The sequence below is a fragment of the Mastigoproctus giganteus genome, chromosome 2 (genome assembly GCF_048544385.1).
Source record: "Mastigoproctus giganteus isolate SK-2022 chromosome 2, ASM4854438v1, whole genome shotgun sequence".
Taxonomy (NCBI): domain Eukaryota; kingdom Metazoa; phylum Arthropoda; class Arachnida; order Uropygi; family Thelyphonidae; genus Mastigoproctus; species Mastigoproctus giganteus.
The window spans coordinates 129,924,745-129,944,227 of NC_143576.1; the positions used below are offsets into that span (position 1 = coordinate 129,924,745).

The 19,483-nt window shown below is 35.8% G+C and overlaps 1 protein-coding gene across 2 annotated transcripts in view; it reads left to right on the forward strand.

Moving 5' to 3' along the window:
* Positions 1 to 19,483, forward strand: part of Sec16 (endoplasmic reticulum export factor secretory 16) — a 592,575-nt gene that overhangs the window by 130,421 nt on the left and 442,671 nt on the right. For both annotated transcript variants that reach the window (XM_090389538.1, XM_090389539.1), the window contains exon 7: positions 7,460 to 7,566. In XM_090389538.1, coding sequence (XP_090245664.1) covers positions 7,460 to 7,566 — 107 coding nt within the window. The remainder of the gene's footprint in view (positions 1 to 7,459; positions 7,567 to 19,483) is intronic.

A 19,483-nucleotide genomic window follows, 5' to 3' on the forward strand; every position in this document is an offset into this window, starting at 1 on the left:
TACTGTCGGCTGATTACAAGACACTCTATAAGCAATATGACTGGAAGAACATCCTTCCTCACGTAAAGCAACAATAGCACTCTTTCTTCGTGGTGTTAGCTGCACGTAACTCTCCATCTTGACACAAGCAAGGAATGACTGCAGCTCTTGCAGAGCGTGCTTATATAGCTGAAAGTAACAGCTGATTTAATATTACGTTCTCACCCTACATGTGTTAATCTGTAAGAAATATTGCCATATACATAATGTTATTTGGATGACAATTACAATTTTTAAGGGGTGATGCGCTTTCTTTGAACACCAGTGTATGTTTGTTGTTGGACATAGTTAGGGAAGGAAGCTATGTGGTTGTTTTCCATTAAGGTTATTATTATATTAATACCACTCTTATACCACATTCAATTAATGATATAGTTTATTAGGTTGTTTGCCTACATTACTATACATTAAAGTGATATCTGATATCTTACCAATTATCAGACCATGCTGTTGTGTAAATAGAAAATAAAAAAGGTTACAAATTTTATATTTTGAATATTGCATTTACAATTATAATATTACAATTATAATTACCAATATTGCATTTACAATTATAATATTACAATTATAATTACCAATATTGCAATTACAATTTGCAATTATTAAGTTTTGAATTGCTGTTACAATAGAAAACAGGAAATCTAAGTTACATACAAAGAGATTAAATAATTACCAGCAGACAGACTCCTCTTGCCGATGCTCCCAGAAACCTGATGTGCATACAGGCAATAGGATAGTGTCAATGTTTTATTTTATTTATTTATTTATTTTTTTTTGTATCCTGGATCCAGGACTCTTGTGTTGTGTTGAGCCTGGGAGGAGATTTGCTCCCATACTCCGGAGAGCATGGCTGGTGTGCAGTCTGGTTCAGGCTCTTACCAATACCTATCATCAGCCCATGCTTGATAGTTGTAATTGTAATATTGGTAATTGTAATTGTAGTATTGTTAATTGTAACTGTAATATTCTGAAATATTCAAAATTTGTAACCTTTTTTATTTTCTGTTTCCTCAGCAGCATGGTCTGATAATGGGTATCGGTAAGATACTTGAAATGTCACTTGTCCGTTAAGGTTATTATTATATTAATACCATTCTTATACCACGTGAAATTAATAATATAGTTTATTAGTCTGTTCGCCTATATTACTATACATTAAAGTGAAAAACCTAGGTCCAATGTAGTTAAGAATGGACGCTACCATGTAGCTTCCTTTCTTAACTATATTGGATCTAGGTATGGACCAACCACAGTCTGTCTCATTCGCAACTTCGTCCTACTTCTTCATAAAAATATTCAGAACCTCAGCAAGCAGTAGGAAACAGCGAATTCAGGAAAAGAACATAGACCAGATACAACTCCCTCCTGTCCACCTGAACCAGAAGCATGGTCTGATAATGAATATTGGTAAGATCCTGAGCCAGCCTGCACACCAACCCTGATGTGCCAGAGTATGGAAGCAAAGATCACCCCCGGCTTCCACTACACAAGAACACCAGATCTAGGATAAAAATTAGGCACCAGTAACATGCTCTGATGATAGGCATTGGTAAGATTCTGAACCAGCCTTCATGCCAACCCTGATGTCCAGCATATGGGAGCAAGGGTAACCTCAGTCTCTCACTACATAAAACCCCTGATCCAGAATTAAAAAAAAAAAAAAAAAAATATGGCACTATCCTATTGTTGAATTCAGTTAATCACTCACCTATAAATTAACTGCTAGCAGCGCCTCTTGCCTGTAGCAGATCACATTTCTGGGAGAATTGGCAAGAGGAGTCTGTCATCAGGTAAGAATTTAATCTCTTTGTATGTAACTTAGATTTCCTGTTTTCTATTGTAATGGCAATTCAAAACTTAATACTTTAGAATCTTAATTTGCAAATTGTATTTGTGATATTTATAGTTGTAATTGTAATATTGTTAATTGTAATTGTAAAAATTTGGTAATTGTAACTGTAATATTCTAAAATATTCAAAATTTGTAACATTTTTTTATTTTCTTTTATTTCCTTTTTATTTTCTTTTTTATTTTCTCAACAGCATGGTCTGATGATGGGTATCGGTAAGATATCCTAAACGTCACTTTAATGAATAGTAATGTAGGTGAACAGCCTAATCAACTATATTATTAATTTCACGTGGTATAAGAGTGGTATTAATATAATAATAACCTTAATGTTGTTGGACACTTTAATCAAGTTGTTTCTGCAGGAAGTGTGTTAATGTCTTTTAAATACCTGTCACTTACTAAAACTACCATGTTACTTGCATCCATTTGCAACACATAAAAGGAAAGGAAAGGATGGAAAGGAAATTGGACATTTTGGGTTTGAGTGAGATTAAGTGGAAGAAAGAGGGAAAGAAGTGTTTGAAAGAAGGATATAAATTATATTGGAAATGTGCAAAAGATAAATCCAGGAATGGAGTAGGTATTATTGTTAACAAGGAAATAAATGCAAGAATCAAAGAAGTGGAAGGAATTAATAAATGAATGAGACTCACCTTTGAGTGTGAAGGAACAAATATGACTAGTGCAAGTTTATGCCTCCCAACAAGGAGCAGAAGACAGTGAGAAGATCAAATTTGAGGAGCAGCTGGAAAGGGTTGAGGTTGGAGAGTGTTATTGAAACTTATGGATATGGGCGAAGAAATGAAGAAGGCCAAAGGCTGGTGGACTGTGCTTACTAAATGGATTAAAAATATGTAATACCTGGTTTGACAAGAAGCAAAGCCAAAAGATAATGAGATATAGTTGGAATGGTAAATATCAAACAGTAATGGATTATTTTATTATTGATAGAATATGTAGCAGGAAAGTGATAGATGTAAAGGTTATAACTTTGGTAAGTATGGACACCGACCTCATATTGTTGGTGGCCAAATTTAGGATAAGAGTTGAGAATAAAAAGAAAAAGAGTAGAACTGGACAAAAGATAGATTTGGAAGCTGAAGAATCAAGAGTTAGCATTAGCAGTGGCATATGATGCAAGAAACCAAGCTTATACAGCATCAGCCAAAAAAAAAAAAAAAAAAAACCCTTTCCATTCACTCCAAATGTTTGCCTAGTTCTGCCTTGAATTTATTTAAGCTGTCAACATCTACAACAACAGATGGAAGTTTGTTTCAGAAATCAACCACCCACTGGCTAAAGGCAAACTTCTGCACATCTGCAACTGTCTTTCTTCAATTTGAATTTATGTCCCTTCAGGTGATTAAGCTGGGCAAGAGGAAGAATCCCATCAGCATTGAGCATGCTCAAAACCATTCAAGACCTTATACACTTCAATCAAATCACCTGACAGCTGCCCAGTCTCCAGAAACTGTAATTTGCAAATTTAAACCTTTATTCATAACAGCAACCCTTTGTTCCATTCACTAATCTTGTTGCTCTTCTCTGTGCTTGTTCCAGCAGCTCTACATCCTTCCTAAAATGAGGCCTCCAGACCTGTATACAGTACTGAAGCTGTGGCCTGACCATTGCCTTATACAAGGGAATAATCACCTCCTTTTTCCTGCAAAAAAAAATTCCTGTATATCATTGACAAGACATCATGAGCTACTCGTGCACCATCTGCACTGCTCAGAAAACTTCATATCTGATTGCACAATTACCCCCAGGTCCTTTTCATTCTCGACCACCCTCAGTATAGTATCACTCAGTTGATATGCAACTCTGGGGGTTACTGCTACCCATATACAGTACTTTACATTTGTCAATGTTAAGCTTCACTTGCCACCTCTCAGCCCATCTGCTCAACTTTTCAGATTCTGTTGCAGTAGTATACTGTCATTGAACAACCCTGCCAACCTTTTTGTCATCTGCAAACTTAGACATTAAGCCTGATATACCATCATCAATGTCATTAATATATACAGAAAACAACAATGGACCCAACACTGAACATTACTCCACGAAGAGCAGTGTACATTGATTACCACTCTGTCATCTCCCACTCAACCATCCCTTTATCCATAGAAGCAATTTGCCTCCAGTGCCACACTGCTTCAATTTGTGCAGCAGTCTTCCTTGTGCAACAGTATTGAAAGCCTTCCTAAGATCCAAGTATATATCAAAATTATTCTTTGTATCCAGTTCCTTTATTACCACATTGTAGTATCTAATCAAATTGGTCAGATAAGACTTCCCCTTGACAAACCCAATTCTGTGTCTGAACTATAAATGAAGTCTTGTCTAGATGATCATGCAGTGCTTCTTTAACCAGTGCCTCCATTAATTTCCCTGGAACAGAAGTTAAACTAAGAGGTCTATAATTACATGTGTTGCCCTTTGATCCTCTTTTGTGAATTGGGGTCACATTTGTACATCTCCAGTCCATGGGTACTTCCCTTAAATCCAAGGAAGCCCTCATAATTATGGCTAAGGGTTTGCTTACTTCCTTTGCTGCCTCCTTTAATATAACTGGATAGATCTCATCCACCCCAGGTGTCTTCCTTATGTTTGTCTTCAACAATTTCTCCTCCACTTTGCTCTGAGTTATTACAAAATCGAATAGTCCACTGCCAGAGTTTAATACACCTCTGGCATTCCCCTCCCCAAATAACTCCTTGTGTGAATGTAGATGCAAAATGCTCATTTAGTTTGTTAGCTACCTGAGCAGGATCATCAGCAGTTGAACCATCGATATCAAGTGGACCAATCTGATTCATCCCCTTCCTTCTAGGGTTTACATAAGTAAAGAACTCTTTGCTGTTTTTCTTTGCATCCTCTGCCAAAGATTTCTCGTAATCTGCCTCTGCCTGCCTAACCTTCTTTGTGACTTGATTACTGACCAGCTTATATCTGTTATAGGCTTCACTGTCACCTGTTAATTTATATGTATCCAGGGCTGGCAGAACATGGTAAGCATTACATAGGGGTGCCAATGTTTGGGGGTGCTGAAATTCAAAATTTTTATTATAATAATACTTGATAAAAGTATCTAGGTAAAGTCAATAAATACTGAATTTAACTCAATATATAAACAAACTATTATTGAATTGTATAGCGAAATTGCACCATGTGTCTGTTCACATCTTAGGAGCATGCATGATGGCTAGTATTTCAAAATATGTATAGAATATGTATATATATCGATGGTACAGCTGGAACTATGGTCGAAGAGTGGGCTCCAGCCCAGGCACGGCAATTTAAGGGCACACTTGACTGGTTATGTATTTTTAATATTGGTTCATTTTTCATTTAATTAGTCGGTCCTCTGTTTAATGAACTTTTTTATAGCGAATGAATTCCTTTAGATTATTACATTTAAAATAGTATCCATAGAATGAAAAAAATGTCCATACAATGAATGGATTACGTCTTAACCTTGTATGCATTGTTTGATTGCATACCTGATTTATCACATCATGAACAAATGTCCCAAATAATTAGATATGTGCAAATTATTGTTGGAAAAATATCAATAGAAGAGATTTTCATTGATTTTATAGAAAGTAAAGAAAAGATTGCCATTGGATTGGCAACAGAAATTCTTACCAAATTAGAAAAGGATGGACTTGACATTAAAAATGTAAGGTTGGAAGGATACGATAATGGGGGACAATATGGCTGGAAAACATAATGGCATACAGGCAATAATTAAAAAAATGAATTGCAACGTTTGTACTATGTTTGGTACATAGTCTTAATTTAGCTGGTTTACATGCAGTGTAAATAATGTCTGGGATGATAAGTTTTTTTGGTGTTGTTCAAGAATGTTTACTTTTTTTTCCTGGTTCCACCAGTTGCTGGGAAATTTTAATGATTATACTTTGAAGATTTCACATAAAGGACATACAGACACAAGTTAGTCGTCCAAAGTCGACCAATAAAATCTTTGTTCTTACAAATAACAAAAGTTCATGAAGTTTTAATTAATATTGAAGATATGTCTGCAAATGCGGAAACTATTAGCTTTGCTCAAAGTCTGCTTTTACAAATAGACTATCCATTTTTATGCAGATTGGCTATATGGAATAAAATTCTTAATGTTAGTGTAAATAAAGCATTGCAAGCTAAAAAGCTTTGCAGGGATCTTTTTAAATTGGGTTTTGACAAACTTAACAATCCCTATGAAACATTAAAATTAATTTGCACAAGTAATTTGCCTTTTCCGAATTTGATGATAGTCCTAAGAATTTTATTAACAATTCCGGGTGTCACAAGTGGGGAGAGATCATTTTCCAGATTAAAACTCAGATTAACTATTTAAGATCAGGTATGTTACAAGACAGGCTTGTAAATCTGGCAATGATATCTATAGAACATGATATTTGTGAACAATTACATGTGTCTGAACTTGTATGTAATTTTATGAATATTAAAGCACATAAAGTGAGAATGTAATTCATGTAAATTGGAAGAGGACAAAGAGATATATAATGAGAAGAAAAAAGAAGCAAAGAGAATTGTAAAAGAAGAAAAGGGCAAAAGTTGTATGGAGTTTACACATAAATTATAGGAGGATATTGATGGAAATAGAAAGATATATAGGTTGTTGAGGAGTAAGAAAAGGAACAATGAGGAACCTGAGTTCGTAGTCGATATATGTGGAAAATTAGTCACTGTGAGTGGCCAGAGACAATGTTTATTAGGGTGAAATGCACACTTAAGTTGATACATTTTATAATAATGTGACTGAACAAAGTGTGATGTTTGTGTGTGTGTGCACACCCACCCACACATCCACACCCACCAAGAAGGTCACAACAACAGTCACACAACCTATAGTTAAATATTTATTGGTGGTTGTGTATACATTGCAGTGAAAAACTGCACTTGGAATAAAAAGTTTTATAAGTTTTTGACATTTACAACAAATTTATCCTCATCACACATTTTTATTTCACAAGCTCAAATTTTAAGATACCATAGTTCTATTTCAGTGATTTATTTCAATGTCAAAGGGGTACATAAGCCACAATTGATATTTAGGTAGAATAGTTATTTTGATTGATATAAAAGTAACCATATTACATAGTATTTCTTCAAAAAAAAAAAAATTGAAGTAAATATTGAATTGAATCATAATAAAAGCCTTAGCATGGTGTTCTTCATGAATATTAGTGGGCCTTAAATACTGAGGCTTTTGCCCATGATATAGACTTATAAAGTTTGAGACAATACACATTTATGCTTTTTTTTTTTTATTAGTAATTTGTAGTTATATGAATTAAAGCAACTAATTATTTTAGTTTGTCTATACAAATATCATGGCATACATAATTGTACTTCATCTTTTAAAAGTTGTAATCACAAATTAGTGTTTGTTTGTCTATACCTGCTTAAAATAGACTAGGTGGTAAGTAGCAACACTAAATTTGTTAAAAGAATGGTGTGAATTTATTTCAAAGTAGTTATTGTTTCTTGTGTAAAAATGATTTTAAAGTTAAACATGAAAAAACTGTTCCTCATTAGAACCTCCAAATCAGGAAGTACCAGAACCTTCTCCGTTGTCTGTTCCTTCTAGCCCACAACCGCTTGGTAACCTAGGAACATCTCCTAAATCCCAACGAATAGGATTAGTAAGTATGAAGTGAAAGTTTTTTATATATATCAGTTATAACAGCATTAATTAAATATAATTATATTAATGTACAATTAAATTCAATTTATACATGTTTTATGTAGAATGTTAAGCTTTCCCATATGAGTTATAATTATTTTCTCAAGAGGAAGAATGCCATCAGCATGGAGTGTGCTCAGTCCATTCAAAGCCTTAAACACCTCAATCAGATAACCTCCAGTGCCTAATTTTTAGGGAGTAATATGGCAAGAATGATGATATAAAAACTGTATAATATTTTATAATGGGCCTTGCAAAAGGTGTACAGCAAGTACACCTATGAGTTTAATCAGTTGGAGATGTTTCATCATGTCAGAGATTATCAAAGCATTCCAATGCTTTGATAATTTCTGACCCAACGTAAACCAAACCATGCATTGCATTTTATCTTGTATGCACTACTCATATTTTTTCCTCTTTCCCATATTTTTTTAATGTACATGGATTTCCAATAATTGCCAGGTTCAGAGGTTTAGTTGATTTATCAACATTAAAAAAAATCTTAAAAAAAAAAAAAAAAAAGCAAGCACGAAAAAGAAATGAGTTTAAACATAAAATGTATAATTTTCTTCAGATAAAAATTATTATCCAAAAAAAAAAAATTTTTTTTTTTTTTTTTAACTACAAAAATCTTGTTTTATTTTTCTGATTATTATCAGTTATTTAATTTTATTCTTAAACTTCACTTTGTCATTGTATATCATTTAGGAGAACAAGATGACTGCCTTTACCTTCTGTAATATTTTCTTCTTGATCAGGCCGTGAATGCATATTAAGTATGCGTTGCTTTTATTTAAAATTTTCTTTCTTTTCCTTTTGCATGAATTGTATTAGTAGTGGCAAATGATGCAACAAAGCAAGCTTATAACACATCAGCCAAAATAAACAAAAAAATAAAAAAATAAAAAAATACCTTATCACTTGTTCATTCTCTTCAGTAGTTTATCTGCCTAATTCTTCCTTAAATTTATTCAAATAACTCACTTCCACAACAAATAGAAGTTTGTCCCAACAGTTAATACCCACTGGCTAAAGGAAAACTTCCACACATTAATTCTGCAACCATCCTTCCTCAGTTTTAATTTATGTCCCTTCATGTATATTATCTGAGCAAGAGGAAGAATGCTGTCAGCATGGCGTTTACTCAATCCATTCAAAGCTTTAAACACCTCAATCAGATAACCCCCAGTGCCTAGTTTTTAGACACCGAAATTAGCAGAACTGAAGAGCAATTACCAAGTAATTGCTCTTCTCTCCACCCATTCCAGCAGGTCTACATCCTACCTAAAATGAGGCCTCTGGACCCATATTATGCAGTACTCAAGATGTGGCCTACGATTGCCTTCTGCAATGCTATAGTCACTGCCTTATCCCTGCAAGTAAAATTCTTGTATATCATTGCAAAATTCCATGAGCTGTCCAGACAGCCTGTCTTTACTGTTCAGAGAACTTTATATCTGACCACACTGTCCTCAAAGCCTTTTTCTACTACCCTGGATTACTATCACTACCTTGGATTACTGCTACCCACATGCAGTACCATGCATTTGTCAATGTTAAAATTCAATTGCCACTTCTCAGCCCATATGCCTAATTTTTCTGGCTCTCTTTGCAGTAGCTACCCTTGATTACTGTCGTTAACCTTTGTTAACGACAGTAAACCTGCCAACCTTTGTATTGTCTGAAAACGTAGACATTAAACCTGATATGTACCATTTTCAATATCATTAATAGATATAGAACACAACAATGGGCTCAGCAATGAACCCTTTGAGACTTCCCCAATATCATTAGCCCACAAAGACCAGCACCCATTAATAACCACTCTGTCTTCTCCCATTCAACTATCCTTCTTTTGCCATAGCAAACTTGCCTTTAATGCTACACTGCTCCAATTTGTACAACAGTCTTTTATTTGCAACAGTATCAGTTCCTTGAAATGCAAGTACAGGTAACCCTTGTATAACATGGTAGTTTGGTACCTACAAAATCTCATGCAATGCAAAATCATGTTATATGGGACTAAGAACCAGTACAAAAAAGGGGGGTAGGGTTACGTTCCAAAAGCTAACAAAAATACGCCTTTTTTTTTTTTATAACTATTGGAAACTTAATTTTTATTGTAGTAATAACTGAACAAATGTCTTACCTTACAAACTGTGATAATTTTAAGTGAGCTAATATACGTTCATTTAATTTTCTTCCTCTTTATCGCTGCTAAGCACAATCTCTTCTGCAGCATCTAGATTTTGTGTACCTTCTTCTGCTCTCTTTTGAAATGTCAAGAACTGCACTGTTCGAAGTCACAATTATTTTTTATGGTCTCAAACAAGCACAATTTCAATAGCACAGAACCTAACCCAGGGATCTCCTAACAAAATACAGTGGACTCCCACTTTAAATGATACGTGAAAATCTGAAGAATATTTTCTAGTTAGCAAAATAAAAATACATTTATGCTTACATACATAACTTAATTAATATGTACTGTAATATGTACATATTAATTGATATTTCTTTTCACTGACTTTTTATTATATATTTTTTTATTGGTTTTAAAATTTAAAACAGTAAAAATGATAAGCAGTTATTAACAAAGAACACTGCACGCACAGGTTCAACAAACACAATATGGCACAAGTGAGATATGGAGTAATGAGTTTCTGAACATTTATTTATGTTTTTTATATGATTGAATATATCATGGAAGGGAAAACACATTTCACCATAATCACATGAAAACCCACAGAATTACAGCTGTCAATACTATAGCAAATGCAATAAGAGTTTATGGTAGTGACTTCCAGAAATGTGCTTTATAAAAATATCACGAAGACGATAAACACTAGCGAGTCAACAGCAGGGATTCACAAAAAGAATGGAAAAGTTGAAAATGACATCTAACATAATAGCAGGGTTTCCCAGTATGAAAGCTCTGAAATAATGTGTTATGTGAGATTTCCAGCAATTCTTAAACTGTGTTAGAGCGAAACCTTGTTGTGGAAGTACCTTGTTATACTGGAGTTGCCTGTATATATCAAAATTTTTTGCATCCGGTTCCTTTGTCATTATATCATAAGTATCCAATCGAATCGGTCAGACAAAATTGCCCCTTAACAAATCGATTCTGTGACTGTAGTGTAACTGCACTCTGTCTACATGATCCTGCATCACTTCTTTAACCAGTGACTCCATTAATTTTCCTGGAACAGAAGTTAAGCTAACAGGTTTGTAGTTATTCATGTCATTCTTTGATCCCCTCTGTGAATTGGAGATAGAATTGTACATCTCCAGCCCACAGGACCTCCCTTAAATACAAGGATGCTCTCCTAATTATAGCTAAGGGTTTGTTTACCTCCTCTTCTGTATCCCTTGTATACAATTGTATATATCTTATCCACCCCAGTTGCCTTTTTTATGTTTAGCTTCAACAGATTTTCTTCCACTTTCCTCTCGTTATTACAAATTCATTTACCTCCCTGTTAACATTAGTAGAGGCATATGATGAGAAAGCAAACTTATACAGCATCAGCTAAATTCAACCCCTCATTTCACACATCCATTCTCTCTCAAAGTTTGAGCAGTTCTTCCTTGAATTTAAGCTATCAACTTCCACAACGACAGATGGAATTTCGTTCCAGCAATCAACTACCCGCAGGCTAAAGGCAAATTTCTGCACATCTATTCTACAATTATCTTTCCTCAGTTTGAATTTATGCCCACTCAGGTATGTAATCTGAGAATCCCATCAGCACTGAGCCTGCTCAACCCATTCAACCTTATACATCTCAATCAGATCACCTCGCAGGTGCCTAGTCTCCAGATGCTGCAATTTACAGAACTTAAGCCTTTCTTCATTAGAGGACCCTCCTTGTTCCCCCAAACAATCTTGTTGCCCCTCTCTGTACTTATTCTAGCAACTCAACATCTGTCCTGAAACAAGGCCTCCAGAACTGAAGGTGTGGCCTGACCATAGTTGTATACAAAGGAATAATCACCTCCTTATCCATACTAGCAAAATTCCTGTATATCATTGACAAGACATGGTCTGCTCTGGCAGCTTGTCTGTACTGCTCAGAAAACTTCATATCTGATTGCACAATTACTCCCAGATCATTTTCATTCTCTACCACCCTGATTGTACTACACAGTTGGTATGTTTCTCTGGGATTACTTCTACCCACATGCAGTACTTTTGATTTGTCAATGTTAAACTTTAGTTGCTACTTCTCAGTCCATCTGCCCATCTTTTCTAGATCCTGCTGCAGTACCATACTGTCATTAATAACCCTCCCAACCTTTGTATCATCTGAAAATTTGGACATTCAGCCTGATATACCTTTAACAATATCATTGATAAATATAAAAAAAATCAACAATGGGCCCAACACCAAACCGTGGAGGACTCCACTAATAACATTAGTCCATGAAGAGCAGTGTCCATTAATTATCACTGTTTTCTCCCACTCAACCATCCTTTTATGCATTCTAGCAACTTGCCATTAATGCCATACTGCTCCAATTTGTACAATAGCCTTCCATGTGCAACAGTATTAAAAGCTTTCCTGAAATCCAAGTATATGATATGAAAATTAGTTTTTGATTGGTCAGATTGGTCAGACAAGACTTCCATTTAACAAATCCATGCGGGTATGAATGATTACTACAGCCTTGTCCAGATGATCCTGCAATGCTTCCTTAACGAGTGACTCCTTTATTTTTCCCTGGAACAGAAGTTAAACTAACAGGTTTGTGACTATTTGTGTCACCCATTAATATCCCCCTTTATGAATTGGGGATACATTTGCACATCTCCAGTCTGTGGGGACCTCCCAAGTCCAAGGATGCTTTCTTAAAATTTGGTTAAGGATTTGCTTACTTCCTTTGCTGCCTCTTTTAATATAACTGGATAGATCCCATCTACCCCAGGTGCCTTTCCTACGTTTAACTTCAACAATTTCTCCTCCACTTTGCTCTCTGTTATCACAAAATCATTAAGCTCCCTGTTAGAGTTTAATGAGCTTCTGTCTTCCACTTGATTACAGAATTCCTCGTGTGAATATAGATGCAAAATACTCATTAAGTTTGTCAACAATTTGAGCAGGATCATCAACAGTCGAACCATCGATATCAAGTAAACCATTCTGATTCATCCCCTTCCTTCTAGAGTTTATATAAGTAAAGAAGTCTGTGCTGTTTTTCTTTGCATCCTTTGCCAAAGATTTCTAGTAATCTGCCTTCGCTTGCCTAACCTCCTTTGTGACTTGATTAAAGACTAGCGTGCATATACACGAGAGGCTTCTACATCGCCTGATAATTTATATGCATCTCATGCATTTTTCTTCTCTGCCACCGGTCTTATTAGGTCATCTGACATCCATTTAGGCCTAAACCTTGAACAGCATTTCTTAGTTAGTATGAAAAGCCTAGTAGTTTCCAATATTAATTCCTTAAATGCTTCCCATTTAGAATTTGCTGTTGATAACATCATCAGTTGATCCCATTGTACAGAATTTAAAAACTGTGAGACCACTGCCACCTTTACGAAAGCAAAAGCCCTTCCCTTTACCCCTGATGGTAGTTATGTCTCTTTGTTAATCCCACATTAGTACACTGTGATCACTGCCACCTAGTGGTTGCTTTATATGCAAATTCTTAATGCATGAATAATCACTGCTGATAATCAGAATCATCATCAACAGTGAAGCTACTGATAGCAAATGGAACAAGCAAATTCATCTCCTTCCTTCTAGTGTTTGCATAAGTTAAGAAATCTGTGCTATTTTTCTTTGCATCCTTTGCCAAAGGCTTCTTGTAATCTTGCTTAACTTGCCTAACCTGATTTGTGATTTGATTGGAGACTAGTTTAATCTACCGTAGGCTTCTGTATCATTTGATAATTTATATGCATCCCATGCATTTTTCTTCCATTCTGTTTTGTGTGTCCAAGTAGTTCATCTGATATCCATGTAGGCCTAAGCCTTGAACAGTATTTTTTCATTGATATGAAAAGACTAGTAGCTTCTATGATTAATTCCTTAAATGCTTCCCATTTAGAATTTGCTGATGGTAACATCATCAGTGGGTCCTACTGTATAGAATTTAAAAACTATCTGAAACCAATGTAGTCACCTTTATGTAAGTCCTTTTCTTTATCCTTGATGGTAGTTACGTCTTTAATTAAGTACCACAGCAGTACGTAATCATCATTTCAACGTAGTGGTTCTTTTATCTGTAGATTCTTAATGCATGAAGAATCACTGCTGATAATCATATCAACAGTATTGCTCTCTCTCTCTCTCTCTCTTATTGCCTCTCTAACATGTTGCTGTTCAAAACAGTGGGGTTTTCAAAACATGTTGCTGTTCAAAACAGTGGGGAACAGCAGCATGACTCCAATTATTTTTAACTACGTTTAGTATCTAAACTGCGTTTAGCCATTTGCTTTGCTGCCCTAGTTTGAGACATGCTTTCTGCATAATTTAAGTTAATTTGTGAATACTACACTAAAATAATGGATATCTAACATGTAATAATTACACTACTTTATTCACAGGTTATGCAACAATAATATGTATCCTGCTGGCACATTTACTTTATTATGTATACATTGCACTATCAAGTTTACATTGTTATATATTTATATATTGTACTGTCAAGTTTGTATTATATATATTATGTTGTAGTTACGTTTGTAATATTATAAATTAGTTCTAGCTCTACTAGATGATAAAATTTCTTAACTAAAAACAAAAAAATGTGTCAGCCTACATGACTAGAACCTTTGAGCTATTTATTTATCATAATTAAAACACTAATTAACACTGCCATACATAATGCTACAATTTACTAGTTACAAGATATATTTGTGTTTTAAATAACCAATTAAAGGCTCTACGAATATTGTTATCCCTACAGAATTCCTAGCTAAATTTAAAAATAAGCCAATGAATGCGACTAGGATTATTAAAACTATTTATTGAATATAATTTAATACATTAAGTAAAAAAAGGTAAAATTTTCCAAAAACTTGTTTCCAAGATCTCAGAATTTGTCAACTGCACAACTGATAGCCTCAAACTCTCATTTTTACTGTTGTTGTTAGCTTAAAACCGACAACATAAAAATTTAAGTAATCAGCTTAGTTGTTATGCTAGTATTGCTTACTAGCATAACACATCCTTTAAAATTAAATAAGATTATTTAATGCTTATTAGAGTTGTTGCTTTTTTGCCAACCCATTCTTTGTTGGTATACATGTCAGAAAACTCATTGGTATATGTGGCCTCACAGAAGGATCCTTGATGTGTGCAAGTGTTATTTTGATCCGTGTCTTCAATAATATGCATATCTACATTGCTCTTGATCCTTAACACCTATTTGGTGACACAGCCAATAATCTTGCACTATGTTCAAGCAAACTCCATCTCTACAGATGTGTTATCTTTTTACTTTCTAGGGTAGACATCAGTAAAAAATTTTCCCACAAAGCTTATTTTCTCTCAAGCAGTGCATAAATATCATTAATATTTAATGTCTTTTTTTTTTTTTTTGAGATGTAGTTAGGATGCTTCCATTTCTGATTTGTGTAATTTTTTTTCTAAGTTGCAGTGATGGCAACAAGATTCAATGTCTGCAATTATTTGATGCAGGAAATATTTATCCTTCTTGTACTCGTGCACTAGATGTATCATGCACAAACCTATGCATAATGTGTCTTTTTTTCTTCATTAAACATTTTGTCACTCGTGCACAGGGCCGAATTTCCCATTAGGCACCATAAGCACAGTGCCTAGGGCATACAAAATTTTTAGGGCCTATGAAGGAAGGGGGGAAGCAACAGTTCACTCTTTTCACTGTGACTAACAAAAAACAAGCTGAGAAAACACGTGCCCAATCGACTTGCAATCTAGCGACTGTTCTAGAAACTAGAAGAATCTAAGTGATGGTTGCGGTGGTTTATCATTTATTATAGTTGAAATTTGAGTCACGTTAATTGATGTGATTCATAGTGTTAAAACAGAAGACACTTTTATCCCCATTTTTTAAGCACATTTTGGAATAAAAGTGCCTAGGACCTACGAACACAAAAATCCAGCCCTGCTCATGCAGCAGGAATCATAATGAAGACAGTGCACAGTATGGCATGGCTGCTGATGATGGCATCTTCACTTGCTGGCATTCTTCCACTTGAGTACATGACAGTTGTCCTGCACCAGCTTATCCACCTGGCGAGTAATTGTTTCCATTGGTTTTGTGTGTTTGAACTGCATATGGTAAGTTCTGGATATTCTACATCTCCCTCTTTGAACTTACATCATTGGAATTTACATCAAATGTAAAAAATTTACATCAAATGTAAAAAATGGTGGCCTTGTTTTAGTAAGTTTACACTTTAAATGGCCACCATTTGGCAGTAAAAGTACATTAGTTGTATTCACTCGTGGGACTCAAAAATTGCATCACTGTAGACTTGGGAATATTTGTATGTAACAGTGTTGTTTGTAGCCTATAAACTACAACCATCATTCTACTTTATATTAAGTATTATCAAAGAGTTATAATTTTATGTCTATTCTGGAAAATGTCATCTGTCCTGCAGGTGTTATTATTAATTTCATGCATATTCTGTTTTCCAAAAAAAATCTGTTTCGTTTGAATGATTCTTGTATATGTTATATATTATTGCAAGAATATTAGCTGATGCTATCGAGGCAATGTTAGGTGGGTCAGAAAACTGTTAGCTTTGTGGGGGGGGGTTCACAGACTAATAGATTAATGGTAGCCGCAAGCAGAGGTGGAAACGATCCTTGCACTGCTTCTATTAGAATGAGCAGCAGCTCAGAAAGCCAGTTGCTGGGGGTTTCAGGAACTGCTGGGGATCATGAAACAAGTAAATACATGGGCTGTGTTAGAGTAACTAAGAGTAAGAAAAGGTGCATGTATGACTTGCATGTACACCAATGCTAGGAGTATAGTAAATAAATTCGATGAATTTGAAGTGCTGGTTAAGACATCCAATGCAGATATTGTTGGGATATCAGAAACGTGGTGCCAATCAGATATAAGGGATGCAGAATTGGAATTTGGGGAATACAATGTGTGCAGAAAGGATAGACAGGATAGGAAGGGAGGAGGGGGTTATGCTGTTAGTTAAGAAACACAAAATTTAAGGAAATGCATCCAGTTGACATAGATGGATAGTGCAATGTTGAGTCACTTTGGTGTGACATAAGCACTGGTAAAGCAAAAGTGAGGGTAGTAGTTTGTTTTAGGCCTAATGACTCTGATGAGCACAATGAACAATTATACAGAGAAATAGTGGACCAGTAAATCAGAGTGTTTTATAATGGGGTATTTTAACTTCCCAGATATAGCCTGGAACTCGTGGGTTGGTCACTTGATCATTAGCAAGGCTTTTGTGGATTTATTGGATGATTGTTTTCTACAGCAGCAATGTTAGAGAGGCAGTGAGAGGGAGTAACACTCTTGATCTGATTATCAGCATCCCCTCTCCCCACACTTCTCCTTCAACCCATGCACAGTACTAAGTACTTAGTACCGTGCATGGGTTGAAGGAGAAACATGTTTCTAGGTTTCGATACCTTTTGCGTTTGGGGTCTTCATAAAAAAAAAAAAAAAAAAAAAAGCAGTAATTATTCATGCATTAAAAATTTACAGATAAATGAACCACTAGGTGACAGTGATCCCAGTGTACTGATGTGGGATTTACTTAAAGTAAAAAGTTATGTAACTACCATCAGGGGTAGAGGGAAGAGGTTTTGCTTGTGTAAAGGTGACTACAGTGGTCTCAGATTTTTATTCTATACAGTGGGACCAACTGATGATGTTATCAACAGCAAATTCTAAATGGGAAGCATTCAAGGAAGTAATTTTGGAAGCTGCTAGGCTTTTGTTCCAACTCAGAAATACTGCTTTAGGTTTAGGCCCAAATGGATATCAGATGAACTAACAAGACGTGGCAGAGAAGAAAAATGCATGGGATGCATGTAAATTGTCAGGCGACACAGAAGCCTGTGGTAGATACAAGCTAGGCTGTAATCAAATTACAAAGAAGTTTAGGCAAGTGAAGGCAGATTATGAAAAATCTTTGGCAAAGGATAACAGCAAAGACTTATTTACTTATATAAACTGATAGGAAGGGGGTGAATCTGATTGGTCCACTTGATATCAATGGTTTCACTGTAGATGATCATTCTCAGATAGCTGCCGAACTAAATGAGTATTTTACATCTACATTCACATGAGGAGTTATTCAAGGAGGAGAGAGTCAGATATTTATCAAACTCTAACAGAGTTAAATGATTTTGTAATAACTGAGAGCAAAGTGGAGGAGAAATTGTTGAAGTTAAACATAAGAAACACTCCTTGGGGTAGATGGGATCTATCCAGTTATATTAAAGGAGGTGGCAAAGGAAGTAAACAAACCCTTAACCGTAATTATGAGAGCATCCTTGGACTCGGGAAGTTCCCATGGACTGTAGATGTGCAAATGTATGAGGGTGGTTCAATAAAGAATCGCCCTGACCTAGCTGCCGAGGTGCTAGCCTGTTGATTCTTGGCACAGGTTTTAGTCCTCTACATAGCCACCGTGCAGATTTACACATTTTTCACATCGATGGATGAGGCTGTGGATACCGTTTTTGTAGAAGTGGTGAAGTTGGTCTTTGAACCGTGACTCTGTTGCAGAAACGAGTGTCTCGTCGTCAGGGAAGTGGGTCCCTTGAAGAAATGATTTGAGGGAAGGAAACAAGAAGTCTGATGGTGCAAGATCGGGTGAGTAGGCTGGATGGGGCAGTATTTCATATCCACAAGTGGCCGCTTGTGTTGTTGCAATTTCAGAAGTATGAACTGGGGCATTGTCTTGAAGCATTCTCACAACTTTGGACAGCATGCCACGCCTACATGTTTTGATTTTCTTCCATAATTTTGTGAGTAAGTTGGCATAATAGGGCACCTATAACTGTTCTACCTTTCGGCAGGTAATCAGTAATTATTACGCCTTTCTCATCCCAAAACACTGTCAGCATGACCTTTCTTGCTGATGCTTGGACTCTTGCCTTCTTGGGGGGGAACCATAATGGCGCCATTCCATGTACTGCCTTGTACTTTCAGGGTCGAAATTGGGTATCCAACTTTCATCCTGAGTGATTAGATGAGACAAAAAGTCTTTCTAATTTTTTGGCACAGGGCTAACAACTTGTGATTTCTGTTGCCGTTCAGCCTTCTGTAAACCAGTCAATAATCGGGGAATCCATCTTGCATTCAATTTCCATAAATGGAGTTGGTCATGAAGGACTGTTTCAATAGAGCCCACACTAATCTTCACCTCCTGGGACAATTCACGAACAGATATCTGGCGATCTTCCATGATTAATAACTCTACTTTTCTGATCGTGCTGTCATCAATGGCTGAATGGGGACGACCTGGAATGGACTCAGGTTCTACCGATGTCCGACCACACCTAAACTGTCTATGCCAGTGCTTCACAATGGTATAGGGTGGGGGCTTCATCCTTATATACAGCAGTCATCTCCTTGTGAATTTCTTTAGGAGATTTCCCCTTCAAGAACAGATACCGGGTTACAGCTCTGGCTTCAACTTTGTACATGATGCTACTTCGTCCCACATTCAGCTCTGTAAGAGGAAAAGAAATTAAGACAGGGCTGAAATTTTATACCTTTAGTACAGAGATATGTATGATGCTACACACAAAATATCATGACTTTGCGATATGTGGAAGTAGGTGAGGGCGATTCTTTATTGAACCACCCTCGTATCTCCAATTCACAAAGGGGATCAAAGGGTGACACAAGTAATTACAGATCTGTTAGTTTGACTTCTGTTCCACAGA